This window comes from Sparus aurata, chromosome 9 (assembly GCF_900880675.1).
Source record: "Sparus aurata chromosome 9, fSpaAur1.1, whole genome shotgun sequence".
Lineage (NCBI taxonomy): Eukaryota > Metazoa > Chordata > Actinopteri > Spariformes > Sparidae > Sparus > Sparus aurata.
In genome coordinates this window covers 20,060,102-20,083,932 of record NC_044195.1, presented here as the reverse complement: position 1 = coordinate 20,083,932, position 23,831 = coordinate 20,060,102, and the positions used below count along the sequence as shown (strand labels likewise).

Below are 23,831 nucleotides of genomic sequence, written 5' to 3'. Positions count from 1 at the left end.
CTTATAATTTTAAGTTGTTCAAAAGCTTTTCGCTCTAACAACTTAAATCAATTAGTCTACTTTATGTATGAGTTTCTAAAGACAGCTTTTAAAATTGTCAGTGTGCAAACCAAATCTACCCACATGTACAAATAAAGCAAACTAAACGTATTATTACATTTGCAAATGATATGTTCAGATGAAGGTGTGTGGTTGTCACAGCTCTGTGATTTTTTTTAAAATTGATATATTTAATGTGATTGTATTGAGGAGGACATTTTGGGCATGTGTCCCCTCAACATACATTTTAATTACGGCCCTGGCAAAACCATTGTTACTTTTACAAATTCATAATAAATCTCAGTTCAACACATGCTACAATACCACTTGTTTTGACCCATATGGTGTTATTGTTGCTATTTTTGCACATATGGATGAGGTCGAAAATGACAAGTCAGACGGTCTCATGAGAGTCAAACCTGACAGTGGCTCAGTGATTCTTTCTTGTGATTATCCAAACACTGTGGCAGACAATCAATCAAAAAATATTCAGCAGTAACGGTGTGAAACAGGTCGGAGCGAATCGTTATGAAAAAGAGCTCGTCAGATTACAGAGTCGGCCTCATTGTCTCCCTGAACAACACTGATGACTTGGCGAGAAAGTGATTGGTGACTGTGAGAGCCAGCTGATGCAATGCTTTGTGTACATATGTCTAAAAATAGCACCACCTCTGCCTCCCAAAAACCTCCTTACTTGAGCTCCTGTATGGCTGAAGAAATGGCTTGCAGTCAGAGCAACTGGCTGAACCTTCACTGCAGGTCTGTGATAGTCCGGACTGGCAGTCACAGTGCTGTAGGCTGGAGGTCCCAGCGTTGGCTGTCTTTGCAGCAGCTGCAGGATGGTGTGAATATCTGACATCAGCTGAGACTCCAGCCTCAAAAAAGAACAGAAAAACAGCAGTTAGAAAGTCAGACGAATAGATGATCCGAGACAAGAGCAGCTGAATGCCTAATTCTGACAAGTCTGATCATGTAATGGATGAAAACACACTCGGTTGTGCTTCACTGAGCACTAGATGGAGCTTGTGCTCCTCGGTGGCCAAATGAAGAGATCCTGGAAGCACAGAGGCACACTCAGCCTCTGAGTAGTAGACGAAAGATGCTGCTCTTGCAAGGAGTGATAATGAGCTTTGTGTGGGAGGTGTGAATTCAGCGTTTACTGGGGAAATGACTGTACCACACTCATTTGGTCAATCTAATTATGAGTAGATTTCATCCAGGCTCTATATATAGGGCATCTGGCAAAATCGGGTAATGCTAAATAATGTTTTAATCACCTGAAATCCCTCTAATATACACAGACTGTCAAATATTTTGTTCCTGGTTTATTGTGCCGCTCTCTGTAGTGAGAGCATTTGTTGACTTGGTGATGACTGATGAGGGATAAAGTAAAGGCAGTCACACAAAGCAGGTGCTGCAAAGTGAATTTTGCTTGGCTATTCCTAAGGATTTTTTTGGGGGGTAGAGAACGCCGCACCAACATTTTCATTTTCTCCCTGTCGTATCCTTTCAGACCAGTCAAAGCCACAAACACACGAAATGACAGAGAAGTGCTGCTCATCCTGCAGCCAGCTAGCATTAGGGAAAAAAAACAAGGTCAGGTAGAGTGCAGTGGATAAAATGTCTTATTTGTGCTAAATAAAATAAGCCTGCCCGGTATTTCAGACTGCTGTCTCTGGTTCTCTGTGATAATTCCAGCTAAAAATACCACCTGCTGTTCATTTGTGTGTCTATTTCAGGTCGCCTGCTGGCTGCAGGTGTGTCGTGTAAAACGATGGCCAATGTGTATTTCCGCCACAGAAACAATAATGAGACTTAAGTGAAACGCATTTATTCCAGAGAGCTAAAGAGAGTAAATGCACATTTATCGCTTGAATCATGGTGAGTTTAGCTTAAAGGTGGCTTTTGTTGCAAAATACGTTTCAGGCAGTCTTGGATTCTGATTACTACTCTGCAAAATCCTACAAACAAACCTTTTGTACCAATCCATTCTCAAGTCTGATATGTTCCGGTTCTACAGTGGCACATCCTGCTTCCAGTAGATCCATTCGCCCACTCTGAGTCCGACAGCAGCCCCTGCCAGCTAGTTGCCTTCCTCCACCTACTCGTGTGCATTGGCAATTGAACTACCCATTGCCAGTGATCGCGGTGGGAAGTGTAGCTTACTTTTAGCAGTGTGGGAGGTGACAACTTTAAAAAATAAAGCACTCCATAATTACTAAGTTGCAAAACTGAAACTGTGATGGTGGGATAATTAATATGAATAATAACAAATTAAATTGTGTTAATTCCTCAAAAAATGATCAAAAATGAAAACTTAATAGGGTGCTTTAACAAAATTTCTGCTGTCAGATTTGTAACTATTATCAACAATTATATCAACTGGATATAATTGTTACTGAGTTCTTTAAAAGAACAAAACAAAACAATCTTAAACCCCCCGAGCTAAAGGTGAAAATTTGCAACTGATCAGCTGATCGGAGGCGGTCAGCTCAGGAGGAGAGAGTCAGGTGTAGAGCCAGACCTTCTGGAGGAATGAACACCCCAAATCACATTGGATTATGCTCTGATAAAGAGCTATTTAGCAGGCACGTTCCCGTTCATGGACGCAGTGAGGTTTTAGATTTATTCACTCTCTCATTTGCTTTCCCAGACTTCTTTCCTCCCTCTATCTATCCGTCTAAGTTACAGCGACAGAATACCACAAGAAATGCAACGTTACCTTGAGTAGACTTGTCGATTCTGAGTTTGAGCATTGTCAGCATTTGTGATGATGTCCTTGCACGACTTAACAGAATATATAACAAATGTCTAATTGTTTTAATGCAGAATTTTTATATAGTATGTCTTTAGGTAACCATAACACTAGAACTGTGATCTTATTCCACTTTGCCTTGCCCTGTTACCTTTATATATATTCTGTTTGTGCTTGTCCCGGCTCTACAGAATGTAGAGCTACAGAATGTTTATACACTGATGAACCGTCCAGAGACGCCTACTGCACCGGTTCATACACATTTTCACAAAATATCCCTCATGACTGTTTGTTGTGTCCGTGGGAACTTTGGGAACTCCCCTCAAACTTAAAATAAACTTCTGTGGGTTTGAATGACGAACAAGAAAGTCAGTCAGTCGGCGTATAATGCATTCCATTATTAAAACCCAAGAGCAGACTGTACTGTGTTGAAGCACAGCAGAATATAATACGCACATGACTCTGGGTCTTTGGGATCCGCTGTGCTTCCTGGCTCTTTTTGTTGTAGCTGATGGAGTTTATGTGAGATTGATGCACAATGATGTTAAAGTGAAACTCTCGCCAAAATGCAACCTAGGCTTTTTTTTGTGAATGTATATGAGTCAAACCTTCGTGTAAAAGCATAATTATGACGAAAGAGGCACTTATAAGATTTACTGTATTTTCGTTTTCAGGTTAAACTCATTTTCAATGGGAGTGCATGGGGCACTTTTACTATGCTATTATTACTATTGCTTATTACACCTTAACTCTCCTTCCTATTACGTCGCATTCGGAGATCGACACTTCACCAATGGCAGGACGGCGGCTAGCGGAACACGCAACTGCTAATATGAGTTGTTCGAAAACTCTCTTTTTAGTAAACTCTGTTTACAAAAACAATGTTCTCAGTGCTCGAGTTCATGTGTAGAGACCCTGGTGATACTACGAGCAAAGTTTCATGTTGTGTCGAGCCTTCTTAGTGTTTTAAAAATATTTGATGCTAACGTAAAAGTGCCCGTAGCACTCCCATTGAAAATTAGTTTGACCCGAAAACGAAAATACGGTAAATCTTAAAAGTGCCTCTTTCATCGTAATTATGCTTTTACACGAAGGTTTGACTCAGGTACATTCACAAAATAAGCCTAGGTTGCATTTTGGCGAGAGTTTTGCTTTAAGGTATTTCAGGTAAAGCCCACAAATGCACCATGCACTTCAGCAAGACAACGACACTGAGGCACCACATTTAGTTTTTAAGTGAATGTTTAAACTGTTCCAGCCGGTTTCCCACAATAGTTTCTTGTTTTTTTCTTCTCCTTCAGTGTTTTATATAGGTTCTGGTGCATGTAAAATCACAGCTTATGTGTCCACCATTAGTTTATTACTGAATTATTTTCACTGATGCTCTTTCTTTATCTGTTTCAGCTGCAATTATCCTGCATGTGGCCTGAGGTGAGGTGAGATTTTCATCCAAGTGTAACGGGTGTCACTTACCGGTTTAATAAACTCTCCGTTCTGGAGTATCTCATTGTTTGTGACAATTAAATAAGGATGCATACTGACTCTAGAAATATGTACCTGTTCAGGTGCTCTTGAAGCTGACCCAGGCGCTGTTCCACCTCTCCATACGTGATTTCGCTGGCAGAATTATCGTCCTCTCTCAGCTCCTGGAACTGTGCTGACTCATCCAGGAAGTCCGTAGGCTTCTTACAGGCCCATTTATCACAGCAGAGATCTGGGGAGCCGAAGCAACATGCATGCTTTACATCCTCACATGTGGGTCAGAACAACGTCATCACTGAACAAAAAAACCACTCGACTAAAATAGAATGTAATTAATCTCTACAGGAGAGCTGCGTGTAGGTTCTCTGTTGTAATTCATCAAGCCCTCTTGTACTGGGGAGATTTGTTAACGCAATGTTTTCCAGCAGCAAACTAACTCCGCTGTTATCTCTCCAGGACACATGTTAGGATTCGGCTTGCGGTCCGGTGATATGTGCTGAGCCTCTCTTTGTGATTTTATACACAGAGATGGTTAGTGTGTGATTACTCTATCTGGTGCAGCCGTTACATGAAGACCATACAGATACGAGGGTGCTTTTTCAATGTTTTCATGTTCCTTTACCGTGCACTGGCACTTACCTTTCGCCCTCATGCTGCCTTATTTTCTGCACACGTCCAGCGGTAGAGATTAACAATAGCTCCTGTCTTTCACTCAGGTTTTTTTTCCCCCTCCCATATCCCCGACTGAGCAGTCTTGCACTACTTGACTTTCCAGACCTGTCAGTGTGCTGTGCTATGCCCATACAAAAATCCTGCCATTTCTATATCAGCTCATCGTAGAAAGTTATTGCAGTGTATTCTAAGATCTCGGAGCCAGACTCCTCAGAGAAAAAAGAAATGAGACTATAAATTTGGAATTTCCGCTCTCTGTTTTTTTGTTTCTGTTTCATTGAGGATGCAGACTGATATCAAAGATACTGGTTTAGTCACTCTGTTCAGAGACCATTAATTACTGCAGATGTATGCATTTATAGCTTATTATCCTTATGAATGCGTGAATATTAGACACCCGCAACTGCCACGACAAACACCTCGGAAATCACAGGACGGTCGAATCAAATCTCTCCTCGATGTATGCACGCGTCATAGCTCTGTCTATCATCCAAAAATAGGCCAGCATATATGGCTGTTGTTGATATGTGCAAGGTTGGACGAAAAAACACGAACAGCAGAATGATCAGATGCAATAAAAATCTGCCTTTGTGAAGCTTGTGATGTCCGTGTACAATAATTGGAAAGCAATTATTCTCAACCATTGCATTTCTATTCCTTTTTTTTTTTCTCTCCCTAATTTGGAATGGCTAATGTCCCAGTACTGTGGTACCAGCCAACCAACCAGACCAACATGAACACTTTGTGAAAAAAGCAGCAGCCTGATTCATTTTGATGAGACCGGCATGCTGGCTAATCAAATATATAATCAGGCGCACATTCTTGGTTGGTTTCGCTCTATCTCATATCCCTGTGTTAGTGTTGTTCCGAGAACATCATGATTAATGTTGTTTCAGGACCATCACTTCAGCGTGACTTAAGAGAAAAAGCGAAAGACAGAGCGTATGGGGCTAGTCCTTTTGGTTGAGTGGGCTACGTATAGGACTGTCAACTGGGAAACTGGGAATGGAATCGTGCTATGAACATATTATCATACAGTTAATTAATTATTGGGTTACGCTTAGATTATCAAAATAGTCTGTTAGGTTTAAGCTATAAAAATACATGGTTAGGTTTAGGAAAATATAGTTGGGGTTAAAAAAGACTGTATTTCAAGGAATAACTTCTCCCATGTGTGTATTTTTCTGGTCTTCTCCCCAAGTCGCTAATCTATGACATTACAAAAGCGTGATTGATCAGCTTTTTTTGACTGTCCTAGAACAAAGTGATGAATGATGTTCTGGGAACGACACCAACTCGGCTAGATCAGATTGTGCGTTGGCTATTTAGTAATGTGATTTGAGTAATTCCACCAATTTACTTGAACTGTTGAGACTCAGGACAAAATAACTGTCTGTTTTGGAGTAGATAGCCTTCCTTGCCTACCTTCTTGGAGCAGAAGGTAATAACAAAATATTACCTTCAAAAGATGGCCGTCTCTCCAAGTTGTCTCTGACAACAAGATTTGAGTCCAGGACCGCGGCATTGGGTGGAGAGGGACCCAGGGCTTCTGAAGATCTCTTTAGGCACGAGTTAGACTCCCTCTCCCTCCCAATTTCACCAACCACTTCCTTGTTATCCCCTGTAGAACGGCAATCAACAGCAGTCAGTGGAATAACATTGTACTGTATTCCACATGGAATAGTTGTTCTCCGGTAGCACCACTCAGTGAGCAATAACAAAGAAGAAATTTGCAGCCACAAATCATGCGGAAAGAGGCTGTGCACATTTTAGCTTCTGCTTACCTTTAGACGGATCTGGTGTGAAGGAGATCCTTCTTTTAGTGCTCTTACTGGCCTCACCATCTGAATCACAGTCTTGGGAGCCTGAGGGCTGCAACAGGGCGAGCATTAGAATCAGTGCACTCATTAGTGGTCATAATTTATTCCTTTGAAATAGTTTTAAGTGCCATAAAATCGAATGTAGTCTTAACTACCATTGTTAAGCCTTTTGTGATAATTACGTTATCAACCTATTGTACGTATTTTATTGGCTAATCAATATATGAACATTGACTGAGGTTACCATGGCAATTATTTTCAGGAGCCAACAACAATCTTAACAGGCCTAATCAGCCTGTAGTCCTAAACAATGTGACTGCTTGTTCAACATGTTCATCTGAAACAAATAGGTCCCATAGCACCGTGTGTAATATAGTCCTACCTTTGCAGACTCATCTCTCAGGTTGAAGGTGAGCTCCAGGTTGTTGAAGAAGAAGTCGGCGAACTCCGGGTACATGTCTATCACCTCCAACAGGTCCTCTCTCTGAATGGTGCTCAGGTCGCAGTAACTCAGAGCTCGCACGTCAGCATTGGATTTCCCGGGCTTGCCAAATTGATGTATCATTTCTCCGAAGATGTCGTTTTTTCCTGATATCAACACAAACGGAGACAATAAATTTTTCATGCAAAGGTTCACCGGGACAGGGCAAAAAAATGTCCTAGCAATGACATATACTGGCAGTCACGCGTGTTATAGTGAAGAATTTATGTCATAATATCTGCAGGGATTTATCTCACAGCTCCTCAGGCTCGCACTAAAGGGCACCCGACGTGTTGGTTTTTTTGTGGATAATAAAAATCAAACAGCCTTTTTCCTCTCTGCGTAGATGTTCTCCCAAGGCCCATGCATCAGTTGTCTTTCTATGTTTGATCCATTATTTACGCTGAGGAATAACTGCTAACTCAAAGCAACTTTGAAGTTAAGGAAAAGGAGGGTTTAGATTATGATTGACACACTTGTTGTGCACTTCAAAGGCAAAAAAAAAGAAAAGAAAAAAAAAAAGTGTGTTGATAATGGCATAATGAAGCCAGTTCCCCAGCAGGCCTACAAGGAAGACGTGAAATCTCTCCCATCGAGCTGGGGAGTAAAAGCTGAAATAAGGGTCCGTTTTGGTTAAATAACAGGACAAGAGATCAGGTGCGGAGGTAGCAACGAGAAGTCCCTTTGTTGGTCCCGGGGTTCGCTAAATGCCAACACTGTAAGCAGGGGTTCAGGAGAAAGGGATATGATATGTTGGCAGCCGGTGTGCCTTTCACAGCGTGCACCGGACACCTTTCCACCACAGAGGACAGCCTCACACAGAGTGCCGTATCTCTGCCCCACATGCAGCTCTCAGCACAAGGATTTAGATAGTCATTAGCCTGGATTGAAGTGTGAAAGACTAATTCCTCACCTGTGGAACAATGCTAGTGGCCTTGTCGGACTCATTATAAGAGGAGAATGCTCTGGCACTATCAGCTGACCTCTGCCTTGTCGGAGGCTGGGGCAGTTTGCTGGGTGGTAACACGCATAGCAACGTACTCCAACAAACTGAAGCCAAATGGTGCTGATGGACCGTTATGTTTGTATCGAATATAAGCGGACGGGTCCATGAGATCCCTGACTTTCCCCAGTGTGTTTGTTAATAATGGGTTTTGTGTGATGCTGCAGCTTTTGCTAAGCTTATACCCCATTCTGTCAGGTGCAGCTGCGGAGAGCATTCATCTCATGAATAATGGCAAGTTTAATCTAGGCTTGGCCTGTAGCACCTGGTTGTGGTTCACCCGTGAAGAAAAAGACAAATACTCATTATTCTAATAAGAGTAATGAGTATTCAGTATATCACTAAGGTAGGATGTTTATTTTCTCTCTTCATTTCAAATCTCTATTTAACAGCTTTAACTCATTTCCTTATGCTGTCAAAAAAAACAGTGGCAGCTATTTCCCCGTGTTCTTTGAAAATTGCCAAACAACCTTTCATGCAGCCACTTAATAGAAATGTCAGCATTTCAGATCTGCCACTTGAGCAGCCCTGTTTGCCCAGAGGACAGGAAAGGGGGGGGCGGCGGACGCACCTTTCCACTCTTGTCAAAATGTGTGAACATGATGTGGTTTAGCTGCTGTAATGACTCGAAAATTATTCACCTAAGGACTCGCATTATAACAGCTAATTCTTTGATGTGCACGCGAGTCACGCTGAGCCTCCGCGCAAGTATCGCCGTGTTAAGAGAACGTGTGTCCGCTGGGAAAGCGCACTGCCTACCCTTCGCTGAGATTACGGCAGTGGCACCTCCACATATTGAAAGATATCAGGCAGCCTGCTCAGAGTGGGAGGGTAAGCTCAGTTAATAATGCAAATGTTTCAGTCAATCAGTATGAACTACATAATTAATACTGTCACAAAATCAACAGTGGAAAAAGCCATGGGTGCATTTTAAATCCATCACATGCCTTGAATTCACATGTGGGTATCAGTGACCTTTTTGTATGTGCTTCCTCTTTGACTATAAACAAAAAGCACAATTTTACCTCATCAAATTGACGGAACTGACTATGAAACTCAACAAAACCAACACTGGGTCAGAATAAGATGCCTTTAACGGTCCAAAATGCGCAACTTTTATTTTGAAGGTGAGCTGTTTTCACTGTGCTAGTCGGATGATGTGAAAAGCCGGCGCTGAACCACATTGTGCGAAGCATGCATGATGATGGCAAAGCTTTAATCACGTTTTAGCATAAGTAGGACAATTAAATCAGGAAATACCCAATAAACTGGCAATTTTTGCTTACTGCAAGATGAATTATACCTCATGCGTGGACCTGTAAACCCAACATGTCCTTGTTCAGGACCAAAACAAGGGTTTTGTTTTGTGTCTCAACAGGTTTATGATGCTGATATTCAGCACACTATCTGATCTTCTGTACAAGTGGAAGGTGACTTTTAGTTGTTCACCTCACTGTGATAAGTCGAGGAGGTTTTGAGAATAGACTGCCGTTACGTCCATGGTATGATTGATGTACACAGTGGAACAGGAAACAATGTATTTTAGCTGAAAAGTAGATAAAAACAACAAACTTTGGAGCTTCCTCAGCCTGTAACAATAACAGCTTCCTATCATCCACTTGCCTATGATGATGCGCCACATAATCATGGAGGGATTGTATTTACCCAGGATGGCTACCACAATGTCGTCTTTCAGGATCTCAATGGAGCCGCGGGATAGAAAGTAGAGAGCGGTGAGCACATCTCCGCTGTGGACCAGAGTGTCTCCAGGAGGGGCGTGAGTGGTTTTGAAGTGCATGGCCAGGGCCCTCAGGCAGCCTTTGGTGGCTCCCTGGAAAGCTTTACAGTTGTGAAGAAGATTCCTGTTGAGGTGAAGGCAGATATCCGCCTGCAGGCACTCAGGAAAACCTTTTAATACCTGCGACGCAGACAGAAGTATGTGAGAAAAATGCCCAAAGTTTGGGTTTGATAGCCTCAAACAGATGCATTTAGATGATCATTCAGCGAACCCGGTGGAAGCTGTGAGCAGCAGATGTGTTAAGGTGAGTGAAAGAGACATTGTTATTGGGCACAGAGATAAAGACATGGGACGATAACAAACATGTTGCAGAGCATTAGACTGTTAAAACACAGCTTGATATCACAGCTTAATACTATCATGTTCATTTATTACGATGCACTCCTATAAATTCTACCGAAATGTAACCGCTGCTGATTTTGTGGTATTTTCATAACAAATGTAGTATATAAAAATAACTGCCACCTGGCTTTACGTAACTGCCCCCCCTGAGGTAAACACACTGCAGAGTGCCTGCTCAGCTTTGGCTTTGTCTCTTTTATTTTCTAGAACTGGTTTACACATAATATCAAAGTGAGGAGAAAATGTATTGTGTGATAAAAAAGCAAGCAACAAAGACGGCGCTGCTGTATTTATACCCTAAATCCATTCATTTTGCAGGAGCCGGGGATTAAATCAAGACTTTTGACGTTGCATCCACTTTAAAGGGAAGAACTGACTGCTTGCGGTATTATTATTGCATAACTTGTTAAAGCAGAAAAGCAGACTTTTTTCTGACCAGTATCTGCATTAAATGATCTGCCCTCGTTTATAGCATATATAACAGAGGATGGATCTATTAAGGATTTGAGGAGCTAAATTATGGGGCCGATTTAATAAATTAATAAATACACATTCAATCTTGATTTATGGCCTAAGTTTCATTTGCTAAATTACCTGGGAATGAAGCCCTGCTGTAAGCCTTGCACAAATTTAGGACAATTACAAAATATTTGCTTGAACATAAAAGTAATAGCTAAGCAGAACACACAAATAAATAAGGGAAGCTACTGATAAAAATTATTGCAGATAAAAAAAAAAGATTAGATTTATTTTCAGTGCATGCTGGTAGTTTGTTCACACTCACACTCTTCTCTACTCTGATTTCCTTGCTTTAATATGTATAACTACACTATAACAACAAGACAAATTCAATAAATTTCATAAATTAAAAAAAAAGCCAAAAACATTGACTTTGACAGTGCACTATGTCAATTTGGGGGAGAAATTTAAAGTGAAGAAAACAAGAGAAACAGGGAAGGAAAACAGCTGTCATGATTGATTTTCATGACTGAATCAGCAGAATAAACAAACTGTCCTCAAAGGGCAAAACAATTTGATACTGTTTTATTGAATAGACATCTTTCTTGCCTCAACCGGACCTAATTCCCCTCTGAGGACAACTTGTTCATGATAGAAATAAATCAAACAAATATTTACGAGTTCAAATTTTTATCTTCTTAATATTGTACATATAAACTTTCTTTCAGTTTGAATTTCTTTCTTTCAAAACTACGTACATGGTGCAACTTTGAGTACTCTGATTACATGTAAAAAATTTTATCAATTTATGACCTAAGTTCAAGGTAAAGGCACATTTTGACTTCATCGTGTAGATTCAATGTTTTGATTACATTTTTTAAGAATTATACATAAAAGTAACACAATTCAACATTTCATATTAATCAATTTCTTGTAATAAATCACGCATCTATTTTTCTTATTCATTCACGCTGACTCCACATGATAGAAAACGTTTGCGTTAAATGTGACTCTTTACATTGCACTAATGTAATGAAATCATACCGAAAATTTACATCAGTCAATTTTTTTGGTGTGTACATGAGAGAGGGAATTTTGTAATACTGACACCGTCAGTACAGTGGGGTTGTTATTTTACACAGTGCTGAAACAGTTACCAATTAAACCTTGAAAATGACAAAAAAAAAAAAAAATGTACCTCCTGCTCTTACCAATGCAGAGATGTTAATCCAGATGAAAGCAGACAAGAGAAAGAAAACTTTTTTTAGAAGATTGCATAAGCGGTATTTCTATCAATCAGTGAGATTCTGCAGGACATCGTATCAGTTGCTGTAGCGGGCAGATGACGGCGGTGATTCTTTTCATTTACCGTGTTCATGTCGATGCCGTTGGTGTAGGTCCAGGAGTGTTGGAAGTACTCCTCCAGCCTTTGCCTCAGTGGGTTGGGAATCTGGTGAAAGCGTATGAATTCCTTGACCCGTAACATTTGAGCGTGATAGCGGGCCGTACCGGAGTACAACCTCTGGATGATGGCAGAGACGTTTCCAAAAATACTGGCGTACATGAGGGCTGAAATACAGACAAAGTGATCAATAGGTAAGTTGAGCTACACTCTACAGACCGCTTGGTGTGTTTCCCTGCAGAGACACGCTGTTAACTTGAATGAATTTCGCTGTTAACACAATCTGTCTCGTATCGGATCAAAAGAAGTGTACGCCATTAATCATTTCGAGTTCTGCTGCAGCCAAAAACAGAACAAAGAGAATAGAAAGTCCATATCATACTCACAGCCGATCAGCATGACACAGATGGAAAAGATCTTCTCTGAGTTGGTGTTTGGAGAAACATTTCCAAAGCCCACGCTGGTCAGACTGCTGAAGGTGAAGTAAAGTGCTGTGACATACTTGTCCTTGATAGAGGGACCGGAGCTTGGATCACTGTAGTTGTATCTCTTCCCTATGGACACGCCCAGATTGTCCAGCCAGCCAATCTTGTGCTCCAGGTAGGGCTTCTCCACGTTGCCGATGGCGTACCATATACAGGCCAGCCAGTGGGCAATGAGGGCGAAGATGCACATGAGCAGCATGAGGACTGCAGCGCCGTACTCAGAGTAGCGGTCCAGCTTCCTGGCTACACGCACCAATCGCAGGAGCCTCGCTGTCTTCAGTAGGCCAATCAGAGTGGTGGTCTAAACAAAATGTAGAGGGGTAATTAATATGTTAATTTGTTCACTATTAAACATTTGTCATGCTATTCTCTCATCAAGAAACAATCTGTTTTGTTGCATATCTCCCACTTTAAGTGCACTCTGACTTGTTTTCTTAAAAAAAACAAAAACAAATCTAAAGTGGCGACAAATCATGAGAGTCACTTCCCAAACGGAGGTAACAACTGTAGTGGCAACTCCCTGCAGTTCTTTGGTCAGAGGCAAATGAACAGAGAAGTGAAGACGGCAGCAGCAGACAGATAAATCCTCATTTATTCAACAGCCAACCGGCAGCAGCACTCACTCAGCGGCACTTTGGGAGTTTGTTGCTGCTTCCGTGTCATCAGGAAGGGTTTAAGCAACACTAACCAACCGTCCGATTAATTTGGTCGTTTATCTACCTGACAATTACTGAGCGGCCTTAGAGGACAGAGTCAATGTCCGCAAACACCAGGGACCCTCTTCTCAAACTACTGAGTCGGTGCTGTATTTAATCATTTCCCTCATTCTTGTTTCATGAAGTTAAAGTTACATCATGTTAAAGTTGTTTAGAGGAAAAATCATACTATGATTATTATTCTGACAGAAATTAAAGGTGCACTTTGAACGTTTGGTGAATACATTTTAATCGATCAGAAAAATAATTAACTGATTGATTTTCATGCCTGAACACACTAAATAAACACACTGTCTTTACAGGACAACATAGTTTGACTTTGTTTACATTTGGCGGACCCTGCCACCCTTCTAGCTTTAAACACTGTTTCTGTGGACGGTTTGTTTATTCTGTTTTTATTCTGTTTTATTGGTAATTACCATATCAATATAGTCAGTACTAAACTCCAACGTTGAATTTTGGTTCCATAACTACATAGCACACTTTAAAGCAACAATGAGGAGCTTTCACTTTTTGTTAATTCCAGCGTCTCTTGTGAAAAAAGCGGTACGATCTGTTGTAAAGATCCATGATAACACATGCCAGCGCCGCGTGCATTTGTTTTGGAAACGAGTGACAGAGAGACCGACGGATAAATCGCAAAGAGGTAATGTATTCATATGTGATTTTATATTTGATATATGTGATCGGACGCGAGCAGAGGCATTAACAATAAATATATAAAAGGCAGTCCTTTCTCTGATGGTGTCTAGGCTGTTACAGGTCAGTTATAATACTTAGAGGAATCACAAGACTGTTTCACGAACACTCAGAAGTTCCTCATAGTCACTTTGAGTAGCAAACAAACATATTTTCAAGATTTTCAGGCAAGGACATCTATGCAGCACGACAGTTCTTCATGTGTAAGTTGTTCTTTTTCACACATTTTACCATTATCAAAAAGTGACTTCTGACATTTGGATATTGTACTTTGCCATAATATTTACTCAATTCAACAGTTTTTCTATTTATTTTGCCGCTATAAATGCTAATTTCACTATTTTTGAATCCAGACATTATTGTGCATTGCCATTAGTAAGTGTTCACAATTTTGGAGAGACTCACATCTCCACAGCCGTTTGTAACTGGGTTTTTCTTAAGATGTTTTTTTAAAAGCGCACCACTATCCAAACCTTTTGTTCAGCTTTATTTACCCTATATCTCTTGGTTATAATGGCGTAGAAAGCAGAAATTTGGAAAAAGCAGTGTCAATAAAACCTGACTAAAAGCATCATTTGCAACCTGTTTTCAGTATAACATATGAAACCTTTGACTTCACTGTGAACATTCTGCTTTCTTCCGAAATTTTTATTTGAATTGGAAAGTGCCAACTTTTCCCCCTAGTGATTTAAAGTGGTACTATTGTTGGCATCGTTTTTCCCTCCGAGTAGCAGCAACAAACAGCCAACGGGAAAAAAACTTGAGTGAAGTCATTCATTTAGTCTATTATGGAGAACAGAAATGGTGCCAGGCTGCCAGCCTGACTGTATCACCAGTCAGCGTTATTTCCCCAGGAGATTTTGTGCCCAGTGGCAGACAGAACGGCACAGTGAAAGTGAGGCTGACAGGGAACCAATGTTAAACGTGATGGCGTCGTTATTCTATAGCCATTACATTGTGTAATCCACATTCACTTCAGTTGTACTAAAGGCATTTCGTGGTTATCATTGAAGATCAGTAATATTGCTTTGCAACAATTAGTCCTTAGGTTTAAGTCCAGTTGACTTGGGCCCTTACATGGAAACTCAAGACACCAATCATACAACTGTGCTGAGAAATAGCATCATCAACTAATAATAAGACCTTAATATCTAATATGAAGAAAGAAATGTTGGCCTTTAAATGTCATACTGGTTAAACCTACAAGCACACTACTCTCTCCAATCTAATGAAAGTTCAATTAAGTCTTAAATGTACCTGCACAAGCAATTATGTAACCCAGCTGTGCAGCACTGCACTCCCCCTCTCTCCCTCTGTTTGTTCCTCTCTAATGGGAACTCTGTCAAACATTTAGGGGTTCAAGTCGGGACAAAGCACTCAACTTCTTTTCTGCCACATCCACAGTGGAACAGCTTGAAGTAAAGGGAAATAAATCCTTTGTTTTTCCCTCTAAAAGTTACTATTATTGACAAAACACAGCTTGATGCCAATTTTGCATAATGCGGCTCACAGTATGTTCAATCTTCCGGCAACGACTAAGTTGCGCTAAAAAGCAACAAGACATTGATTGAAATCTATTTGAAATGTATTCCCTGCACTAATCAAAAGGTTTACTTAAGCGCTTGTAGGTTAAAACCGTCTTATTAAGCTGCTAAATTAAATGAGCCTTGTGAAAACCATCTGCCACTGTCTCAGATGCTTTTATTTTCTGAATGAGAAAGCAGCTGAGCGGGACCTTGCGTGTTTAGTCTGAAAATCATAAGCCGGAGAGCTATAAATTCAAGTAATGCATCGGCATGTCATCACAGTATATGATGTCCTTTTTATAGACCTGAGAGGGGAAAAGAATAGCTTTTGCTTAGTTAATTTTTGAATTAATCAAGTTATAAGTGTTACATACTCATGGTCTGCATGAGGGGCAAAAAAGGAAGAGAATATCTTTTTCAACTTATTGTGAAAATTTGATGTTTTATATTTATTTGTTCAATTGTCTTGTGAGGTAAACAAACGTCCATTTTCTTTTTGATTTGTTGTCACTTACTGAACTGACTCAGCAGCAGCAGCAGCAGCCACAGCAGCAGCAGTGGAAAAGATGATTATGGTTTATAATCAGGAGCTTTTCTGGTGTAATGGAGTGCCTACAAAGCACGATAAAGCACTGAAGTGGATCCAGAGCCTGAGGGGGACATATCCTACCAACAAACAAGCCAGCAGGCCTGGCAGCCGGCCTACCAATGGCCATCTCACATCTGCATGTAAGCTGTGCACACAGCCCTGTTGGCCTGCTCCTCACATAAATGCATCATTGATTGCCATTTGGTAAGCCATTAATCCGTGTAAATGGATTCTAGAATGAGGACCATTCAAAAAAAAAAAAAAAGAAAAAGGAAAAAAGGAAAAAAAAAACAAACATGCAATTTAAAGTAATCCTTTCAGAGCCGAGACAGAAAGATTCAGGCTTTAAGTAGAGGCCCAGGGGCACAAGTCTGGACTTAGTGAATGGATAACAGCGCGAGCATGGCAGAGCTGATGTGTAGTAAAGCTCCCTGGGAAAAAAAGAAAAAAAAAAAAAACAGGTAAAAAAATATATGCATTAGAGATGACATACCTCATCTGATCCTGAGCCGAAGATAAGAAGGTCAAAGGGGATTGCTGCCACCATGTCTATAAGGAACCAGCCTTTAAAGTAATGGATTGCAATTTTTGCTGGATCGCTGACCACCTCCTCGTTGTGGTTCACGTAAGTGGTCCTGAAGTTAATGAGGATGTCGATGATGAACATGATGTCCACCATTAAATCCACCACGTTGAGGGGGCTGCAGGAGTATCCACATTCACGCCTCTTCTGCTCCTCTTGGTCATTGAGAAGAAAAGCAGCAGAGTAGGGAGTGAGGATGGCCGTGTAGATGACCAGCAGCAGGATCAGCCAGTCCCACACAGCTTTGAAGGGGCTGTAGTGGAGGATGGTGAACTTGTCAATGCGGGTCGTCTGGAGTTTGTACTCTGGCAGCACGTCAGCACCGAGTGACAGGACCTGGAGAAGTGTTACGAGAGGGTCAGAGCAGTGAGGAAACCACCAGATACACCACTCCAGCTTCACTAAAAGTCAGCCTCTGATAGTAAGACAATTTTATTTTCTTAAACATGTCTACATGGATATGTCTCTTTTATTATCCTTCTGACAATCTGATCAAGGATACCTTCAAGTAGTCTTTCCATCCATCCATCCATCCATCCATCCATCCATCCATCCATCCATCCAACCAACCAACCAACCAACCAACCAACCAATCCATTCATTCAATCTTTGATAACTGGCTATCATTTGGAGGTTCCTGGGGGACTGGAGCCGACCCTGATCGACATTAGAAGGAGTTATTTTTCAAGGAACTAAATGGTTCAGCCGTTTCAACCGGTTGTTGTCTGCTTTTCTAAAGATCTGCTTTTCTAGATTTTTTGCAAATAACTCCGCTGATGTATGACAAAGCGATGGCTGTTGACTATACAGCAACAAGACCTGGACTTTGTCCCCGGTCATTCTGTTGTATACTTTCTCCAATGAGTTTCCAACACAAGAACAAGTAACTCTTGCAGAAACTCACCCTTTCCACTGCAGGGATCAAAGTCTAAATTTAATTCTGCAGACGTTTTACCTCACAGAGAGTACCTGCTCTGGAGATTGCAGCCAATCAGTCAGATTGTGATTGGTTGAGTAATTGCAGCGTCTCATTTCAGCAACCATTTTTTTACACACAAAGCTGTGTGTTTTTTTGTTCATTGCGCTTCATCACATTAACATGGATTTAGTGCAGAAAGTATTTGACAGATTGACCAGCAACGATCATTGCTTTATGGTTGTGTGCAAAAATCACATTTCAAAGCAGCTGTGGCTTTTTCATACATCTAATTTGCTTAATCCTCGCAGGTATTTATACTTTGCAGTGGCAGAGACAAAGACCAGAATGAGCTGAAGGAACCTTTTCCTTCCTTGTAAAGTAGTTCCTGCAACTAAAAGGTTCTGGGTACTCTGGGTAGAAACCTGGCTCATGTTGATGTGTCGCATAATGAACAAAAACTAAATGGTTTGTGACTTCAGATTTTTCAAAAAGGGTGGCTGATATACAATCATGCAAGTACTCCACTAATTACAAAAGTAGAGTGCTGCAAGCCCAATCCCCAAAGTCCCTTTACTTTTGGAAAGTACTATCCCTCGAGCAAGGACTTTTTCAGGAGATAAAATAATGCCCCCTGAACTAAATTAAGACACCGTTCCCTCTGGTGGACAAAAATTTCTCCAAAATGTCCTCGTCCATGAGGAAAAATGAAATGCTATAGAGACAAACAACCATTCACACCTACGGGTGCTCGGCCAGTTGGCCGGTTTGAACTGAGCACCTTCAGCTGTGAGGCGACAGCAGTGCACCAGTAACTTCTACCTCCTTCTTATGATAATTATTATCGAAGTACACCAGTAATTCACAGACCTCAAGGATGATTTGACAGCAACGGTGAAACACTATTGCAAGTGCTCTGCCATCAAACAGTATTAAGTAAAGGCAGCCACCGTAGTATGACAAGTAGATTGCCCAGCGCCATGAAATACGTGGCTGCCACTTGCGAGAGGCACATTCTGTACACTAAAACTATGAGCATTTTATTCTACTGACAATGAAGTGGGGAGAAAAGCCATTTAAACTAGTGCTGGTAGATATTTCTTTCCATATATTTTGGTAAGTAAACATTTGTTTTAATCTCCTCACGTGAACAAACTCTGACTGCACCTTAAATTATTCAGTGTGCTCTGGAAGGCCATGCTGTCCCCTGTTTTTGGCTTAATAAGCAGAGGCAGAGAAAGAGAAAAGGGCTCTCCTCTGGCAGAAAATAGTGCAGGAGTGAGGATGAGGGCAGCAGGTCTTTCTATTCATTTGAGCACATTCCCCTATGTTCAACACATGAATTATAGATTTCCCATGCGAGCAGCCGGGGAAGTAGATGCGCTGTTCACATCTCACTCATGTCTCCAAACTAAAGTCGGCAAGAAGGGAGAGGAATCCTGATAAAAGCTGTTCTTAATTTATGAATCTGTTGAAAGACGTTTAAGTATAATGTTAATATAAATAAAAAAGTCCTAATTCCTTTTGGCTTTCTATTTAATGCAATCAGACCAAAGGTATTCATCAATCAAAACGTACAACAAAAGCCTGCACCCTTAAGTGTCCTTGGCAAATTGGCATCAGCTGTGCTACCAGTCTTGTCAACAGGGAATTCTGCCACCAGATAGCCCTTGTTTCTGACATATGACAGGAACCGCTGGTCCTGCTGCATTGTCCTTAAAGCAATAAATGGGATCCCTGCTGAAACCCCGCGGGAGTGTTATGAACCTCCATTTGAGCTCACAAGTAAAAAGATGAATGTCTTTAATGAGGGATCGGCGGAATGTCCTTTCTCTCCCCCCTCCAAACAATCACCCTTCACTGATGTTGATGAGTATGAACTGAAACCCTTTTTTCTTGACTATCCTCCCCACTTCCTCAGGATTTCAGGATGCCCAATTACCCTTTCCCTTGTGTCCTTTTCCTACGTAATAGACAGATGTGTCTTGCGTCAGTGAACCATGGGCTCACCAGCTCCTGTTGCAGTGACAAGATACTATCCCTCTACCAGCTTCCCACCCACAAACAAAACCAGTTGGGATTTTTGAAACACAGAGTCAAGGATAATTGAGAATTGCAATCCGTGCGAGTATGCATTTCAAATTACATTTCACATTATCAAAGATAAGGGGGGACAACACGGCTTGCATGATGCTAAAGACACTGTAAGACCAAACAAAGTGTGGCTTCCCGACTCACCTGTGTGACTTTCTCTGTGACATTGTGAGTTCTGTCTTTGACCTTCGGTGCTATGATGGTTGTCTCAGATGTTGGTGGAGAGTGAGGCTTCTTTTCAGTCGCCTCGGAGAAGTTGAGTGCAATCAAAGGGATTTTGCTGATGGTGCTATACTTGTTGATGTTCGAATCAGAGGTAGAGCCAAGCAGGCTGGACTTCACATGATTATAAGGGCCTGGTGGTGTAGAGGAAATAGCAGACAAATTAGTGCCCTTAGTAAAGTAAAATTAATTTCAGTTAGATGAGTTGCAATTCTTACATGATATTTTGAATGTTACTGTTGATAGGAGCTGGAATTAAGTTAAGCAATTACAGTTTTTTTTTCTTGTAAGCATGGACTTAAAGATTTAAGGAACGCTTGATTGATTTTAAACCTAACTTCCACAATTTAGGTATGAAGTTGTCATAACACTGACATATAGCTCTTTATTATGGAGACATATTGATAAGGCCAGGTGTGCAGAAGCAGCCTGCGATGTTTAGCTCACACTTCTTCAGCTGGTTGGGGCACTACAGTTCAACTAGCTTCTAATGTTAAAAATAGGGTTGGCCACTGAGAACGATGCTGTGAATTAGAGTCAATTACAAATTTAGAGGACCAGATGATTCATTTAGTGACATTTAAAGCTTTCAAATTCACATTTTCTTAAAAGCAAAGTTTTGACCAACTGCAGTTATCACTGGTTAGGCATGCATCAATGCATAAGTGTGGACTGGAGCAACTGTACCTCTTACTACAATCATTTTGTTGGGAATTTATGTTTCTGGAACCTCAGACTATGTGGACAGGAAAGCATATGTCTAAGATTTTCCAACAGATAGTGTGTGCTTAATGGCTCACACAGCTTGGAACAATATCTCGTTAGCAGAGCTGCTACGGTATCATATAACACGAGCATAGATTCATGCAGGTCACTCTGAAAGCAATGCTTTGATTAGCACATGATGAGAGCAGGTGTGAGGCCAACATGATCATAATATGACTTCATAGACTGCCAATGTGACAAAATCCTTATTGTAGGTATACAACCACTTCAAATGTACCTTGCTACCTTGCTTGTAAGTCATGCTGTGAAACTGCACCAAGCAATGAACTCATGTGCAGAAATACATGATTACCTTTGACATGGCTGCTATTGTCTAAACGCAGCAAATAAAGAAGAGCATTTCCTTAACATTTATACACAGTTACGAAAAGATAGTAAGTGCAAAGATAAGCGTAAAGTAGTGGCTCATACATACTACTGTTGAAGATCGGCTCTATAATCTGTGTACAGTGCCTTGCATCGTCACTCAGTGATGTGATAGCTAGGCTTGTTCAGTACCACATACCTTCACTTGTATGGCGATCCCCGAATATGCTTTTGGAATTGGAATAGCCTTCAATTTCATGGACGGATGAGGCTCGCCTCATGCTGTTGATGCTTCCTCTGGGGAAGGTGTTTGACAGGGTGGTCGAGGACTGGTGCGCCTCTGTCTGGTACAACTTCTCCCAGGGGAGTTTAGGAGATGACTGATCAACTGGCTCATGACCAACACTAGCCTGGGAAGAGTGGCGGCTCGAGCTTATTAGCCCCTGCGTGTCATTGGCCTCAATGGGACTGCAAATGCTCTTGGTGGGTGAGGGGAAGCTCTGCAGGGCCACAGAGTCCTCATTCTCTTTGGGTGAGTCCACCATCACAGCATCGGGATCCTCTTGTGGAAGAGATTGCTTGTTGGTGTTCATCAGGCTCAATGCAGCCTGGCGGAAGCGGAAGAATCTGCTCCGCCCTGAAAGTTGAGAGGAAATTATGAGAAGGCTCATTAAGTTTTTAGTGTACAGCACTGAAAACTGAAAACATGAAAAAATGGCAAAAACTGAAAGATTTCTGAGCTAGATCTGATAAATAAAAATCGTAAAATTCTCATTTCAGTGCCTATAACCATGAGAAATAAGGCAGATTCCACAATCGATTTATAATGCCTCATTGATTTCAGACAGAAACTCAATCTCTGCACAGAAGCCATATTTTTCAAAATGGACCCAGTAGCAAATGTTAATGACCTCTTGGGACAGAGTGAAAGTTTTGGCTCATTAACAATAGAAAGGGAGTGAAAGTGAGCCCTGCCTCACTCATGAGGCACCCGTCCCTCAGCGCCCTCCTTATATAACGTCACTGCCATCTGTTTCCATTCCCGGGCCAAATGTGCTGATGTTACAACTATAGCAGCTTACAATAGAGCTGTGACACTCAACAAGTTTCCTGGAGAGGAACCTAATGACATCCTGAGCTGAGATATGGACAACCTTCCTGTCTCTTGTCTGCAGGGAGCACGTGTCATCTGTACGGTCGCTCAAACTGAATGTTCCTAAAATACACACTGACACGTTATACAACACTATGAAAACGAATATTTTACTTTCATATTTCCCCTTTTCAGTTGGAATAAAAGTTAAACATGTTAAGTGTTTCAAATCAGTTTTTCGGAAATTTTATGGCGAGCAACTGAAAGGACCTTTATTTTTAGCAGCAGTAGAGGCCTGGCTCGAGGGACGGCAATGGCAGTCTGTTGGTGTGTGTGACTATATCTTAGCAACTCTTCAAAGGATTCCTGTTTCATTTTGTACATGGATTAATGGTCCCTGAAGGATGAAGCCTCCTTACTTTGGAGGCCCTCTAACTTTCCCTCTTGCATCACTATGAGGTTAACATTTGTGTTTGGATGGATATGAAAGTTGGTGCGAAAATGAACGTTCGCCTCAAAACTTTGTTGATTTTTCCGATGCAAAACTCACACTCCATTTAGCCTCAGCTGTACTTTGTGTTTTCTGATAATACAGCAAATGTTAGCGCGCTAAGATGTTCAACTAAGATGGTTACATTATCACACATTAGAACTGTTAAACATCAGCAAGTGAACAGTGTCATTGGGAGCATGTTAGCATGCTGACGTTAGCATTTGGGTGTTGACTCTCAGGCGTGTTTAAAGTGAAGGGGCCATTGTGCTTGTAACGAAAGCTTACGACAAATTTTGCTTCAATAAAACGGAATTAATTAACATGTGAAGTGAGTTAACATGCTTCGTACGTATCTGTGCAGGAAATAGCTAAATTAAGAGGACTCAGCCTTTCAGCCTCGAGGACATGTCACCACTCATTCAGGACGCCTAATCGATTCTATGGATTCGTGGTGAGTCGAAGGATTTTAAACTCCTCTTTTTTACACCTTTGAAGTCACATGAGAGTGGGTAAGTGACATGACAGTCATGTGAGAATGATTAAGGCTTGTAGCAGCCTTGGAAGTAACATCAGGATGGCATTTAAAGCTGCTGATAAGTGGTGATTTTCCTCTGTTAAGGAGCTGTTGTTCTAGATTGACACAGATGGCTGCTTTCTCTTTGCTCATCCTTTTCTCTCTTTCAGCGTCCTCAAAGGAGTGTCCCTTATTGTTGTTTAAATAAAGGTAGACCGCTGAGACTTGACCTGAGGAGCTGGCCCTCCCGTGCTGGACCAGATGGGGTTTGATCACTGGTGGTATGGTCTCACTGATGTACGGGTCAGTACATCTCCGCTTGAATTGCGTGACTGGTAATATTTTGGTTTATTTTCATCACAGAGTGGGCTGATATCTGCCATGGTGTGATTCTGGGTTGAAAAACACATGGGGGCTGTGTTGATTAAATTTCCTCCTGATTTTCTTGGACACTCCGTCTATGTATAGGATGGATCTGTTATTAAATTTATGTGTGTTCCTCTGGAATTTTCCCCAGGTCCTGCTGCTAATTTGACAAAAGCCTTTTTCAAGTTCC

The 23,831-nt window shown here is 41.3% G+C and overlaps 1 protein-coding gene across 3 annotated transcripts in view; it reads right to left on the bottom strand.

Moving 5' to 3' along the window:
* Positions 1 to 23,831, bottom strand: part of kcnh7 (potassium voltage-gated channel subfamily H member 7) — a 47,684-nt gene that overhangs the window by 4,959 nt on the left and 18,894 nt on the right. The window contains exons 4-14 of one of the 3 annotated variants that reach the window (XM_030429012.1): positions 21,375 to 21,812; positions 20,006 to 20,217; positions 16,762 to 17,187; positions 12,640 to 13,039; positions 12,221 to 12,420; positions 9,918 to 10,170; positions 7,151 to 7,356; positions 6,733 to 6,820; positions 6,408 to 6,569; positions 4,352 to 4,508; positions 734 to 914 (exon numbers count right to left, since the gene is read on the bottom strand). In XM_030429012.1, coding sequence (XP_030284872.1) covers positions 734 to 914; positions 4,352 to 4,508; positions 6,408 to 6,569; positions 6,733 to 6,820; positions 7,151 to 7,356; positions 9,918 to 10,170; positions 12,221 to 12,420; positions 12,640 to 13,039; positions 16,762 to 17,187; positions 20,006 to 20,217; positions 21,375 to 21,812 — 2,723 coding nt within the window. The other 2 variants (XM_030429013.1, XM_030429014.1) reach the window with 2 other exon arrangements.